At 35.9% G+C, this 14,959-nt stretch overlaps 2 protein-coding genes across 2 annotated transcripts; one reads left to right on the forward strand and one right to left on the reverse strand.

Moving 5' to 3' along the window:
- Nucleotides 1-351: 351 nt before the first annotated feature.
- On the reverse strand, nucleotides 352-6,029 carry LOC129887081 (uncharacterized). The gene is made up of 9 exons (XM_055962036.1): nucleotides 5,906-6,029; nucleotides 5,776-5,841; nucleotides 5,376-5,678; nucleotides 5,016-5,271; nucleotides 4,805-4,862; nucleotides 1,601-1,687; nucleotides 1,357-1,491; nucleotides 1,078-1,213; nucleotides 352-783 (listed from the first exon to the last, which is right to left on the reverse strand). The coding sequence occupies exons 1-9, from the start codon at nucleotides 5,977-5,979 to the stop codon at nucleotides 555-557; spliced, it is 1,344 nt and encodes a 447-aa protein (XP_055818011.1). The 5' UTR covers nucleotides 5,980-6,029; the 3' UTR covers nucleotides 352-554.
- Nucleotides 6,030-14,257: 8,228 nt separating this feature from the next.
- LOC129887083 (ubiquitin-40S ribosomal protein S27a) lies at nucleotides 14,258-14,959 on the forward strand. The gene has a single exon (XM_055962038.1). It carries the CDS (start codon nucleotides 14,337-14,339, stop codon nucleotides 14,805-14,807), a length of 471 nt encoding a protein of 156 aa, XP_055818013.1. The 5' UTR covers nucleotides 14,258-14,336; the 3' UTR covers nucleotides 14,808-14,959.

A 14,959-nucleotide genomic window follows, 5' to 3' on the forward strand; every position in this document is an offset into this window, starting at 1 on the left:
CAATCTTGTAAACCTCCTTTGAGAAGAATAAAAGAATACAAAGGTTGTAGTAAGTTGAAGGGGTTAGGCTATTGCCTTTAACAGTTGAGTTTCCCCAGCTCTCAAGTTACATTCTTTTGCAGATGAAGAAAAGCAAAACAGAGCTCGTAATTGGAGGTAAATCATTTTTTAATCCATTGTATTGAAAAGCAAAATAACTTTCTCCAGTTAAAAACAAAACAGTAGAGATTGACTAACAATTTGGGTCATGTTTGTATACCAATTGGTGTGGCAAAAGCAGCAGGTCATTCGATGGAGAAGATTACCAAGTATGCAGCTTAATAAACAATTGAAGAATAAGAGACTACAAGATCAACAAAGGAATTACATTACATAAATTATTATTATTTTGCCTAAACTGGGACAAAATATCAAAACAATACGAGCCTCTAAGACATGTCTGCTGAAAGAGAAGCTAATATCCAGAATACATTATGAAATTGTGAATTAGAGCTACAGGTCTGAGAAAGCTAAATATCTGAGGATACAAATATCGTACAGCAGCACGTTAACACTCAACTTTTCTGCCTGGCAACCAACAATCGGTTTTCTGGGGAGATATTTGAGGGGACATACTTGACAAGCTGACATTCAAGTCCATGTTCCTTGAGCCACATAAACCTCCCAACATCTATTATATCCTTGCACATCAATCCTACAACGGCTCTATCCACAGCCTTCATAATCTTCACCATGTTTTTGACGTCATGTGTATTTGGATCTGATTGTACATGCTCGTTTTCCCTGTGAACCAGAAGAGACAATCATTTTAGGAGCAAGAAAAGAGAAAAATGTGGCGATTCAAACAGTACACCATGCTAATGTCCTCGGATGATCCACATCTCAAGGTTAGGCGCCAATGAGCACATTGAACTAGTGAAGAACCTCTTTTTCCTTTTTTTGAGATGGGAAAAAGAAAAAGGTCTTCACTAGTACAATGTGCTCATCGGCATCGACCCTGAGATAGAAAGATCAAACCTTTTAATGATACAAATAGAAAGATCATACCTCTTAATAATACAGATAGAAAAATCATACCTGATCTGTAGATCAACAGACCAATCAGTGCCACAAAGATCTAAACCGTGATCTGCATCAACGGCCCAGCTGGTAAACCATGTCATGGCATTGAAATCATCCTTGCCGATTCCCAAATCCAACATATACTGTTTATCTGGGGAAGCCATCATTCATGAATTTCAAGTCCAAAGTAATGCTAAATGAAAGAGCATTTTTCAAACAAAAACTGAGACAGGGTTGAAAACTGATGTGCAATAGCAACAAGCATGAGAGAAGAGCAGCAGAAGGTGGATTTACTTATGTAATGCTTCCACTGACAAAGATGATGGCAGCAAGTAGCTACAGCAAGGCCAATCAGGTGGCAAGTCGATTCAGAACTAGCATCGTTATGTTGATCCCATTGTTCGCTGATGCAACATCTTAGTGTCATATCTGCATCAAATTGCTATGCATCATCTTATAAAGTAATAGTGGCCTGAAAAATAGTTGAATGGCTGATAAACAGAGTCTGTTATTCTAAAAGCAGCCAGAAAATAAGTACCAGTAGCAGGCCCACAAAGATGTTTGCCAATTGCTAGATAAGGAACTCCTTGTAAACTCTCAACAGCATTCAATTTTAGGTCCTCAACTGCAAATGGTTAAAACAGCTAATTAGAAGTAACAAAGTAGACAGGCCATTCAAAAAGATGGACAATCAAACCATTTTCTTGATTCATTTAAGGACGTGAATAGGGTCCCAATAGAGATATACACCTTTTGCTCAAACAATGGTCAAGCATTTTCCACAGAACTGCATTACACACAACAAAAACATAAAAAACCTTCCTAGTTTTTTCTTAATAGGTCACTTTTGCAGTCTCTCTTCATTTTAACTCTAGTTATTAACAATATTCCAAGAGGTTTTCAGTCTATTTCATAGGAAACACTTGTTATAATGTCGTTCCGTCTAAACACACCCTGGAGAAAATAAATAGTAGCACGAAGCACTTTAAAAAAAGTCTTTCTAGCCATGATATGGGTAAAATGCTGCTTCTAATGTTATTGTGTCTGTGTTTTATCTCTTATATACTCCTTGCTATTAATTAAGTTATGTATTCTTCACATGATTAAACAATAACAGATTTGTTCTGGACTAAAAGTTCAACAACTGCTAGAATGGCAATTCAAAAAATTGGCAACTAAGAGCCTGTTTGAATTGGCTTATTTGAAGTGCTTTTAAAAGCAAAATAGCTTTTAAACATTTATTTTAGTGTTTGGGTAAATTTAAAAAGTGCTTATATGCATTCAATTTTAAGCTAAAATGATAAAAATAAGCCAAAAAATCAATAAGTTAGGATTTCTAACTTATGACTTTTGCTTATAAGCCAAAAGCCAATCCAAACAGGCTCTAAAGAAAGCTTGCTTTCGCATCAAGCCCTTCAACAGCCTTCCTACTATTAACACTTCCTCCATCCGGAAAAAAAGAAAGATAAAGACTTCTGCCATCTCAAATTAGATATCTGATTTGACTAGGCACAAATATTACGAAATTGGAACTTTATCCTATCCAAAAGAAAATACATCCAATGGCAAACTTTTTCTAATTCTGTATCCAGCTGCAAATTCCCATGGCTAACTTAATGCATCAACCTAAAGTTGCAGTCCATGTCGAAGTATATTCCAACTCAAAGCTACAGAACAGCTAAAACTGCCACAATTGCCTAAAATGTTTCAGCGGGTTACTTGTCGAGACATCTCTAGCATTAAATCCTTCTTATATCCATCAACAGCCTCATCAATATATTATTTCCTTTTTGATGCGAATCAACTCAACTATTTTCAAGGCTCTGTATAGATGTGAATTTTTACCTAAGTTGAATGGAATACTAATTATTGTCTTTAAATTTGTTACTGCTTGACACTGGCTCAACGACATCAGGCACCTTGGTCATAAATCATAACCTTCTACACATCATTATCAAATGAGTCAAGCAGCATGATTAATTTAAGTCTCTTTGCATCCTTTTCTTATAAGGAAATCTCTTTACATCCTTGTATGCTGATTTCTGTTTGCTAGTGCTTAATAATGATAAGGCAATTTCCGTTATCCTTAAAACACTAATTCTTGTTTTTATGTGGCAAATTGATGCTGTAAATATGCCTCGTTGATCAAAAAGACTTCCAATATCTTGTCGGCCCATGGCTTTCATTTTGGGACTCCAAAATCTATCCATATAGTGGAGTCAATATATTGCCACTGGATAGACATATAGGAATGATCCCGTGAAGGATGCAAGATGAGTAAATGGGTGATAGGCAAGTAGACTAAATTTTAATGGGTGAAAAGTGGTTCATAGATACCCATTTATCACTCATTTATCTATCTGTGGACCTAAGTTGCGTGGACTCTTTATTTTTGCTGCTGCACCCATGTCGACACGAGATGGGTGCGGGTGCGGGTGCGGGATACATGTGGGATTCAGGCAACCCACATCAGATACTTTGACCAAGAGTCAATGGCCAACCCACATCAGATACATCAGACGGGGGCGGGGGCGGGATACGTGTGGGATTCGATCAACCCACATCAGATACCTTGACCAAGATACTTTTCCTCTTGGTCAATATTTGTTGCTTCACGTTTCAAGCCAAACAAAGAGATGCTAAATATTCAAGCGGTTGTCTTCCGACTTTTGGTAGACAGTAGCAATGATCTGTAAGGAGAGTTGGTGAAAGGTCTTGAATGACTTTCTTTTTCTTTTCTGAGGGAAAGAATATCTTTATCTTTATAACTATAGTTTTATAACATTGAATATTTTTAGCCGAATCCCCGCACCCGTATCCATACTCCGATTCATATCCCCGAATCTTAAAATTTAGATTTTGCCGAATCCGACTCTTGGATTCGCATCTGTCTCGGACTCCCTCACCCAAATCCGAGCAACTTAGTTGTGGACCTTATGCACCCTCCAGCATATCAAGATCTTACTGTCAATAATTGGCAGGAAATTGCTTAATTCATTCCAGTAGCGCAAGAATTATTCAGTTGGCTATCATATGAAACTGTAATAAAGTCGTTTTCTAAAAGAAAAATAATTCTCTTCACATATGTATCCTAGGAAACCATCCCGACTCTAAACAAAACAACTAAATTGCAGGGGATTAAATACACAAACAATTTGAAAATACAACACAGCTACACAATAAAAGCTGCAATGATAAACCAATCATATTACATAGGCATCACAACTTGATGACCACTCTTTGCTCTTATATATATATATATTAGATCTGCACCATAACAGTGCTATCTACAATTACAAAAACCCAACCATGCTTAGGACCACTCTTTGCTCAATAGACCTCAGTGTTGCAAGCAAATCATACACAAGTACAAGATGATCTTATATGCCAAAACAAGACACCCAGATTCATACCTTTTCCTCTGAAAATCATCCAGCGTAATGCTTCATAAACAAACATTTATAAACAAAAAAATCTAATATACTAAATCAAAAGGCTAACAATAGATGCTCATTGCAAAAAAGGAAAGGAATAAAACTCATGTCGACTTGACATATAATCATTGCGGAAGTGGTAATGCATGTCCACTTATCATTACCAGTAAAACTGAAGAAAACTAACAAAGGATCAAAATTGGTAACAGGAGCAGAAAAGAAACTAGTTATGTCAAAAAAAAAAACGGTGCATATCAAGAAAAAGTTGGTTTTTTAATTAGTTAAAGTGAAAGGTTATAAAGCCTTACTGTCAATTCTCAATCGCTCCAGTGTAACACTCTCTTTCTGTCGCAGACTCCGATCAGCCTATACATAATACATGAATCATAAACATGGGGTGTGTCTGACAGATACAATATTGTAATAACAAAGCAAAGTGGAAAAAAACAAATGAGACCAATAAAAGCCGGAAAAGGCATGATCTTGATGCTTCTCTAGCGTTTTGAATTTTAGCCTGACCTTGAGCTTGTATGATTTGCGTTCAACTAATAAAATCTTCTTAATTCTGTAACAGTCAGCCAGAACTTGAGTCAAGTATCCTCTTCCTGCTCCAAATTCAACAACTGCAGGAACATCATTGTCGTCCCCAGATGCTTCTAACTTAACTGGCCCTGATACAGCATCATCCCCACGACTTTTCAGGACCCCAAATTCTTCTAGATTCCCCAGAATAGAGGCCTGCTGCATTACATGTTTCTCTTGAAATGGTAAACCCCTGCAAAAAAAGAAACACAATGGATTTTGAAAATGAGATTAGAGTGTATTAAGGGGAAGATAAAATGCACATAACACATACGAAAGAGTACGATAGTAGAACACCGGTCCACTTGTCGATTAGTCCAAATATCACAAGCTTGTGGAATCTTGAAAGAATCACGAATGTCACTACATATGGAAGCATGAACAGACTTGATTTTGTTAATCAATTGGAAGAATTCAAAAAGGGTCATCCCATGAACAGCGTTTCTCTTCATCTCTGAACTAAATTTCTGTTCCCCTTCTTCTTCTTCTTTGCCGGCATTAATACCCTCTTGGTAAAAAGGCTGAAGCGACAAAGATTGAGCTTGTTTGAAAAATGGGCATCGCTTAAGATGACTCTGCAGATTCTCTTCCAGCACAGAGCTATTATAAAATGGGCAAAAAACAAAAATTAAATTAAAAACAAAGTGAATATGATATGTATACAAGGAGTAGGAGGAGGAGGAGAAAGGGGAATTACTGAGAAGGGTGGATAGGGCAAGGAATCCATTGTCCGTGAGATCTTTGAGTATGGTTTCCGCAGAACCTGAAGAATTGAAATCAGAAGAAAGTGTTGATGGAAGTAGAAGTGGTAGCTTTAAGAGACTAACTGTGAATCTCCAAGAGGGATGTTTGCACAAAATCTCTTCTTCTTGGGAAGCCAGAAGTTGCAGCGTGCCGCCATTTTCACCCCTGCTCGGCGGCTTAAACCCTGCTGCCACACTACACTAGCCTTATTGTTAGATTCAGTGGAGAATATTAGCAAACTACTTTATTAAAGTCAATTAATTACTATTAAATTAAGGGAAAACTACACAAAATAAATTTAATTGTGAAATTATTTATTTAAATTGAATCTAAATTGGATCCAACTCAAATTATTTATCTGGATCCACGATCCAAATTATTTACCCTCTTACTTCGCTACTTATAAGTTGTTTTCAGTCTTTTTGAATGTTTGGCTAGCTAACTTCAAGTCATTTTGTGTTTAAAATAAGCTCCAATAAATAATTGGATCTGTTTGGATGGACTTATTTTAAGTAGCTTATAAGTTGAAAATAGCTTATAAGTCAAAAAAAATAAGTTGGGTTGCACCAATTTTTTTTAACTTATAAGCAGTTTTCAACTTATAAGTTACTTAAAATAAGTCCATCCAAACAGGCTCTTAATCCTCTTTGATACTACATCGGTGTATTGATACCATATCAATATCATATAGGACTGAACTTAATTATCTGTGATACTCCATTGTTATATTGATACTAGAGGTGGGCATAAATACCGAAAAATCGAATCAAACTAATTCGGTTTCTCAGTGTCGATTCATCGGATTTTCGATTTGGTGTCGATTCTTTTTTCGAAAACTTTGGTTCTTCGGTTCGTTGTAAGGGTTACGAAATCATGGTGCACGGAAGAACTGAAGTTTTATTAAATAAATTTAAAATAATACTACTTGTATATTTTTTACTCAAAATATTTTAATTTTTATTCGTAATTATATTTTTTCCTATTGATTTTTTGGTAATTCTTGGTACTAAACTTATTAACACACAATGGCTCTTTGGTCACTAATAAGTAGTATGGTGCAACTAAGGTGTTGATTTCTTTTTGCAGCTAAGGTGGTAATTCTTGATTTCTTTTTTTCCCTATTGATTTCTTGCTTAAAATTTTCTCGATGTTTTTCTTTTTTTTTTCTGTTGGTTCTTTTAGGAATTATGCAAGAAGAAAACTGCAGAATAATAAATCAACACAAGAATATTTTACATCGAAAAATTATTTTAAAAACATCGAAATAAACCGAATTGAAGTTAAAAAAATCGAACCGAACCGATCTAGTTTGGTTTGAAATATGGTGCACATTTTTTTAAAATCGAATACCGAAGAATCGAACCGAACTTTAGCAAAATCGAATCGAAGAACTGAACGACCACCCCTAATTGATACTCTATCAGTATCATATAGGACTGAGCTCTTTTTAAAAAAAAATAAAAAATGAAACAATTAAGAAAAAATTAGTTAAGTTACAGTCTTATTTATTAAACTCTAAATTAGTAGAAAATATATTTTTTATGATACTCGGTTAGTATATTGATACCATATCGGTATCATATAGGACTGAGCTTAATACTCTGTGATATTTCGTCAGTATATTTATACTCTGTCGGTATCATATAGCGTAAGCGTTGACGACAGCATGACATTAGAGCGCGAATTTTAAAATAATTTTCTGTTATTTTAAAATTAAAATGAGGTATGAAAGTAATGAAACATTTAAGAGTAAATACTTTTTCTTTTTGGGATATAAGTGTTTTTCCCCTTAAATTAACTATTCGAATATGTATTTAACTAGAGCTCTCGAGGGAGTATAAGGAATAACTAATTTTAGGATTTATTTAAAATTAGTTTATTTTATATTTAATTGAAATAAATTTTTTTTTATGGGAATCGACCCTACACGAGGCTCCCACCTCTCGTGCACAGTCAGGGTTGAGCATCACCCCCAAGCCTTAACATAAATAATAAACAACAAAAAATACAAGGAGGGGGACATAAAACCTTACCTCCGATCCTATGTTGGTTCATAAGTCGGCTAACCTACTATGGTCGGCTAACTCATCCCCGGAACAGAAAGGGCTAACTAAATAACTAGAAAGTAGTATATGAGAGGACTCCTCCCGGTACAAGTCGACTAAGAAAGCATAAATGAGGGAGACTCTCCCCTTCTATGAGAAAACAAGAAAGTAACCTACACTAGTCCTATTCAACTACGCTACATATCATACATAGCTAAATTGAAGCAGAACAAGTATACGAAACTTCTATCTCGCATGGGATGAGAAAGTTCTTTTCATCTTTGCCCTTTTTAGTCTTGTCGTACCAAGTAAATCCAAAAAAAATATGCAACAATATCAAGAGCATGACTATCAGCTTAGGAGGGTGAAAGGAAGAGAAGTATATGGAGCTGGAACAGTCAGCAGCCTTGGGGTTATTGTTGATGAAAATGAGGGGCTGAGTAGTAGTATATTGCAATTTGTAAGTGATGCAGCCCTGGCTTGACCAGCTGCTTAGATGTTTATCTGGTGGTGCCTTGCACATTGGATGGTTCCAGAGTTGTTGTGGTAAGCTTCTTTTGTGCCTGCACACAAACAAATAACCAAACAAGGAGCTCCAGGAAGCTTGGATGTAAGGGAGCTGCTGCCGGTGTTGAAGGAAAGTATCTGGCATGCATGGAGTGATGGTGAAAGTTGGTGAGGCCCCTGCATGTACTTTGTGGACCTCTCCTTGTTGCCTCCATAGTTGGAGTGATCAGCTCCTTAGAGTATCTGCACATGCCAACAAAAACAAAGCAACATACTAACAAAAGATTGGTTTGTAGTTGCTCTTTGTGAGCTGCAGGGTGAAGGAGTTGTTGAAGATTTTGGTGGAGGTTGCTGCTGGTGCTGGTGCTGCAACATAAAGGCCTTGAGAAGGATTGATCCTTGTGTGTTGCATATTGGTGGAGAGGATGCTGGATGATGTTGGCAGCTGATGAATTGAGAAGCAATGCATTCTCATGGTTGGAGCTGCAGTTGTGGTCCAGGAGTGCTACTGCAGATGCTGAAGCATGGAAATTGTTATGGGTGGAGTGTTGATGTGTTGATGAGGTCCCAGCATACCAGGCTTTTGCCTCCCTTTGTTTGAGGCTCTGGGAACCTGCACAAAGAAACAAAAACAAAACAACACACAACCAGACCAATCTGCAAGCTGCTGTAGTTAGTACTATTAATATGTGCTGCAGGTTGGTGTAGTTGTTGCTGGAGGGTGTTTTTGTTGGAGGATATAGGCAAGGTCCCATTTGTAACCTGTTGCACCATGGACACAGCACCAAACAAGTGTGAGAGTTGTGTATGCTGTTGCAGACCTGCATCCAGCTCCTTGTTGCCTCCATTGCTGGAGTGAACAACTGCTTGTTGTTGAAGGGTATACACAGGAGAAGACCCTGCCTAGTGGTTAGGATCAGCTCATTTGAGGACCTGCACACCCACAAATAAACAAACAAAGAGCTCCAAGTAGCTTGAATGCAAGGGGGCTGTTGCAGGTGTAGTGAGGCCCCTGCATGTATGGCTGTTGTCTCCCTATGTTTGAAGCTTTGTGGACCTGTACAAACACGTAGCCAAAGAACCAAACAGGTGTGGGAGTTGTAAAGGCTGTTGAAAACCTGTAGACAGCTTCTTGTTGCCTCCAAAGAAGAATTGGTCAGCTCCTTTGAGGGTATCTTATGTGCCTGCACATAACAATTAAAAGAACAAGGAGCTGCAAAACTCTTGGGGTGCAAGAGTGCTGCTGCAGGTGTTGCAGGAAAGAACTTGTCATGGGTGGAAGGCTGATGTGTTGGTGAGGTCCTAGCATGGCAGGCTGCTGTCTCCATGTTGTTGCCTTCTATTTGCCAAGGTTCCCCAGTTGTTGTTGTACCTACACAAAAACCATCAAAAGAAGACAAGCAACCAAACAAACAGAAAAAACATGAGGGGCATCCAGTTTTGCACAATCCTTGTGTAGCAGTCTTGGTGAATCTATTTGATTTGGTAGTTGTATCTGTGGTGTCCTTTATGTAGTTGTTGTTAATGCATGTTGATGTATAACTCTAGCAACCTGCAACTACACAACAAACAAACCTACAAAACTAATACAACCTGTGGCTAATGTAGAGTTGCAGTGGATTGGACCAGTTGTTGTGGCTGTTACTCCTCTTGTTGTTACTATTGTTGAAGCATTCCAAGTTCTGGATTGTGATGTATCTGCAACCAACAAACAAAAACAAGAAAGGGCTTGCACAAGCTAACAGAAAGGAAAGGACCTCCAAGAGTGCTTTGGAGCCGACTAGCTTTTTCCAGGTCGCTCGACTAACGTCTCCAATTGTCCGTTTGAGTTAAAACTTATTGAGCTTTGCAAATACTGTATTTGTTGTAGTCTTGAAACATTTGGAGTCCTTTTCCACAAGCTGGAATCTCCAAATTGCAAATTGCTCCCTTATTAGGTTTATGTCGGCTAACTTTTTCAAGGTCGCTCGACTAACTTCTCGCATTCTCCGTTTGAGCTGAAACTTCTTGGGCTTTGCAAGTACTGTATTGTATGTAGTCCTGCAACAATTGGAGGCCTTTTCCCCTAGTTGGATGCTCCAATTTTTGAAGTGCTCCATCTTGAGACTTAAGTCGGCTAATTTTTTGAAGGTTCGCTCGACGTTGACAATTATCCATTTGGGCTTAGTAACTACTGTATTTTCTATAATCCTGCCCACTTTGGAGTCTTTTTGATGATGCATGATGTATTTGTTGAGGTTAACTTCTTGCTGCTGGCCTCTGCTGCTGCTATTGAATTGCTTGTCCGTCCCAGCTACAGATGGTTCTTGTCTTTTGTAGGTGTTGTATGGCTGCTGAGTCTCTAAGGCAAGTCCAACATTGGAACAGCTGTGGAAAAATCCCAGTGTACCTGTAAAATTGAAACCAACAAGGAATGTATTCCTGCACAAGGAGACACCCACCAGAAAACAAAAATAGAATTTGAGTTTCATTTTTGATGGTTGTTGAATGGGGTTCCATGTGTTGGAAATTGTGCTGCTAGTTTGGACAGTTGTTGCTGTGGGCTCTTGTATGCTGTTGTATTGCTGCCTGAAATTTTCCAGACCTGCAACTACCTGCATATGCAAAAGGAAAAGAAAGGAAGAGATAGCTACTCTAACCCCTAAATCTAATGGTATGAATATTATTCTAGGAAAGCAGTAAACTAGAGAGACTCTCTCTTTTACAATGGTCTTGATTATCATTATTTATATCAGCTAATATTACAAGGTATGAAGAAATGTACTTGATTAGAAACTAACACTAGTGCATAATTAATGAGTTCCTTCAAGGTGGTTGATTAATTTATTTAAGGATTAATTATAATAATTTTTTATTTCATATTGAAGATAGAACAAAAAATTCTGAGATGATTAATCTCAAAATAAATTATGATTGATTTGTTTCTGATCAAATGAGCCTTAAATGTTACTACTTACCACTATGCAAGAACATTGTTATCACCCTTTGCATGATATATTCATTATTTTCCTTTTCTTCGGTTTTTCCAATTTATAATAATTTAATTGGTTGATTATATGAAGTTAGGAATTTTTTGGTCACGTAAGATAAAATAATGATTTGAGAATTATGATATAAAATTATATGAGATGAAGTTGAAATTTGTTTGGACATGCAATTTAAATTTTTAAATTGTATTTTTTCTCATAAACATAAAACCCTCACAAATTGTGAAAACTATTAAAATTGTCCCATTTTTTTGTACAATCTTATCAAGTAAGCAAAAGTTCATAACAAAAGTATAATATATTATCACAAAGCTATTCAAAAAAAAAAGATGCAATGTTTATTGATCCTATTTTAGTTCAATAAAAAGGTAAAATTAAATATAAGTTGTAGTGTGTTACTCTTTAATATAATTATTCCACATAGTACAAACAATCTTCTTATGTTGAGCATGCATTTCTCGATTAGATAATCGAGAAGACGAACCAACATTGTTATTCTGAGCAGTTTGTTGGTCATATCATTGATAACTATATCATTACGTTCATAAGCAAACTTTGGTTGATATTAATAAATAAAGTGGGTGTTGGTTTGAAGTAATAATATTGGTCGATGAGAGCTATGGTTAACGATATAATGGTTTAAAGGCTGACAAGATTAATAATATCATGAACTATAAATTTTGTAAATGTATAAAATAAATGGTTGGTAGATACAAAATGGTGGAGTTTTTTTAATTACAAAATATAAACTTGTCGGATAATTTTTGTATTTGAAAAAAATATGAATTCATTATATTAAATTTTCAAATCAAACTTTTTGGAGAATTTGAGAATAATGAGATGAAATTGCATAACCAAATATTATTTCAATCTCATAATTTTGAATCAAAAAGATGAAATCACATGTCCAAACACCTACTTGCTCCTTCTAATTTTCTCCACTATTTTACCTTTCTCTTATTCACTTGTTTTTTTTAAAGAAGAGTACTAGTTAATTGACACTCTGTTAGGATGGTTGTTACGTATTGTTACATAATTTATTATATTGTACTATGTTGTGTTATTTTAATGAATACAATGTTTGAATAGATTGTATCATTTTTCGTTATTACATAACATCACATATCAACAATTTGAATGATAAACTTATAAGAAAAGTAGGATACAAGATAGAACTACTATAGAAAGATATGGTAACAGATAAAATAGGATTATTAAATAATAAGTAGAAACAAAATGAGACTTTTCATTTTTACTTTAACGATAAATTTAAAACTTTTGTAACAACTGCATCTTCTTCATGGTCCATGAATGCGAATTTTTGTGATAGCATCATCCGTGAGAATCTTATTTTTGAGTAGTCTTAAGCACAAAAAAGGAAACTTTAAAAGGCAACTTTAAAAGGCAACTTAGAATGTCATATCTTGGTAGAAGTAAGAGTCTGATTCCCGATGACTCTAAGGTTCTTCCCAGCACTGTTGCAAGAACCATATAGGATAGTCATCTTTGTTCATGCAGTTTTTTTTGTTTTCCACCAGGTATTCAGAGTCTGTGGAGTTCCGATTAAATTAGGATCGTGCAATGCAGGGCTCATTCGGAGGTGACGCTCTCAACAAATTTTTTTTCATATCGGGCAGGGCTCGAACCCAAAACAACTGGTTAATGGTGAAACAGTCTCAGCACTACACCACAACCCATGTTGATTTTGTTCATGGAGTTATAACTTAGACATCGTTTGGTGTGATGGATAAGAGGAGTTAATCCCAAAATAATTTTTGAGTGACCTTTAATCCCTTGTTTGGTTGCAAAGATTGGGATAACTTATCCCAGGATTAACAATTAGTACTGGGATAAGTTATCCCTCCCTAGGGGTGGAATAATAATCTCAGGATAACTTATTCTGGTATAAAGATGTAAAACAACAAATAAAATGAAAAAATTATTTTTAGGAATGAATGACTAAAGTTTGCAAAGAAAATCTAAATAAAAAAATAAATAAAAAAATAAGGTGAAGGTTATTTTTGTAAACAAACAACTAATTCTTAGAAATTATGCAATGAATATAATTTTGAATACGACCAACAAAACAAGCAATAAAAACTACTCTTAACATAACTAATCTCAGCATAACCAATTTCATTATAACTTATCCTATCATAAAAAAAAAGGACAGCCCGGTGCACTTAAGCTCCCGCTATGCGCAGGGTCCGGAACTTATCCTATCATAACTTATCCAATATAACTAATCTCATCATAATTTGTATTCAAACCAGGCGATCCCTTAGTAATTCACTTATCATATTTTTGCGACAAGGCTTGTTCAAAAGCTCGCAAGACATTGTATTTGAGTCCAAAATACAAATCATGAGTGAAATAATTCCTTTCACCTCATTTTATTTCGGAAAACTTACGTAGGTATGCTACATTAAAAAAATATTTATCATTTATAACAATAATATTTTTTTTTCACTGAACACTTATAATATATTTATAATACATATTATCGAGAATAATTTATAAAATACATATAATACAAGTTTTATTCATGGATAATATATTTATCATACTCTTTAATACACTTATAATACATTGTGTCAATTTTTTACCAAACAAGCATAATATATTTTAAAATACTTATAATATATTTATATTGCATGCATAATTCTCTTTTCATACATAGCATATTTATCATAGTATTGCTATAAATAATGATAAATAAAAAATATTCCTAAAATCAATAATTATTTATTAAAAAATACTTATCCAAATGATTTTTCCTTTTGTTTCTACGCGTCAGCCTAAGCCCAAAATACATTTTTCATCTCCAAAGGCCCAAGAGGTCCGGCCCAATTGCGGTGGAATGGGTTTGTAAAACCCTAATAAAGTGGCACTGTCACAGCGCACTCTTTCATTCCATTATCAACAAAGAAACCCTAAAAGCCGCGGAGCCACCGATTTCCCTCCTCCAGGCGAAGATGCAGATCTTCGTGAAAACCCTAACGGGGAAGACAATCACCCTAGAGGTTGAGTCTTCTGACACCATCGACAATGTCAAAGCCAAGATCCAAGACAAGGAAGGGATTCCCCCAGACCAGCAGCGTTTGATTTTCGCCGGAAAGCAGCTTGAAGATGGTCGTACTCTTGCCGACTACAACATCCAGAAGGAGTCAACTCTCCATCTCGTGCTCCGTCTACGTGGTGGTGCTAAGAAGAGGAAGAAGAAGACCTACACTAAGCCAAAGAAGATCAAGCACAAGAAGAAGAAGGTTAAGCTTGCTGTGTTGCAGTTCTACAAGGTGGATGATACTGGAAAAGTTCAGAGGCTTCGTAAGGAGTGCCCTAATGCTGAGTGCGGTGCTGGAACTTTTATGGCTAACCATTTTGATCGTCATTACTGTGGTAAGTGTGGGCTCACCTACGTTTACAACAAGGCTGGAGGCGATTGATTTTTTATGTTTAGTACTGTTTTATCAGTTTATATTTTTGTTGAACTGTAATTTAGAGTTTTTGCTATATGGATTTTCGTTTTTGATGTATGTGTCAACCATTGGGATTGTTGAGTTATTTTAAAAGTAAGAGTTTTTGCTTATTGTTCTCA

The sequence above is a fragment of the Solanum dulcamara genome, chromosome 4 (genome assembly GCF_947179165.1).
Source record: "Solanum dulcamara chromosome 4, daSolDulc1.2, whole genome shotgun sequence".
NCBI classification, from domain to species: domain Eukaryota; kingdom Viridiplantae; phylum Streptophyta; class Magnoliopsida; order Solanales; family Solanaceae; genus Solanum; species Solanum dulcamara.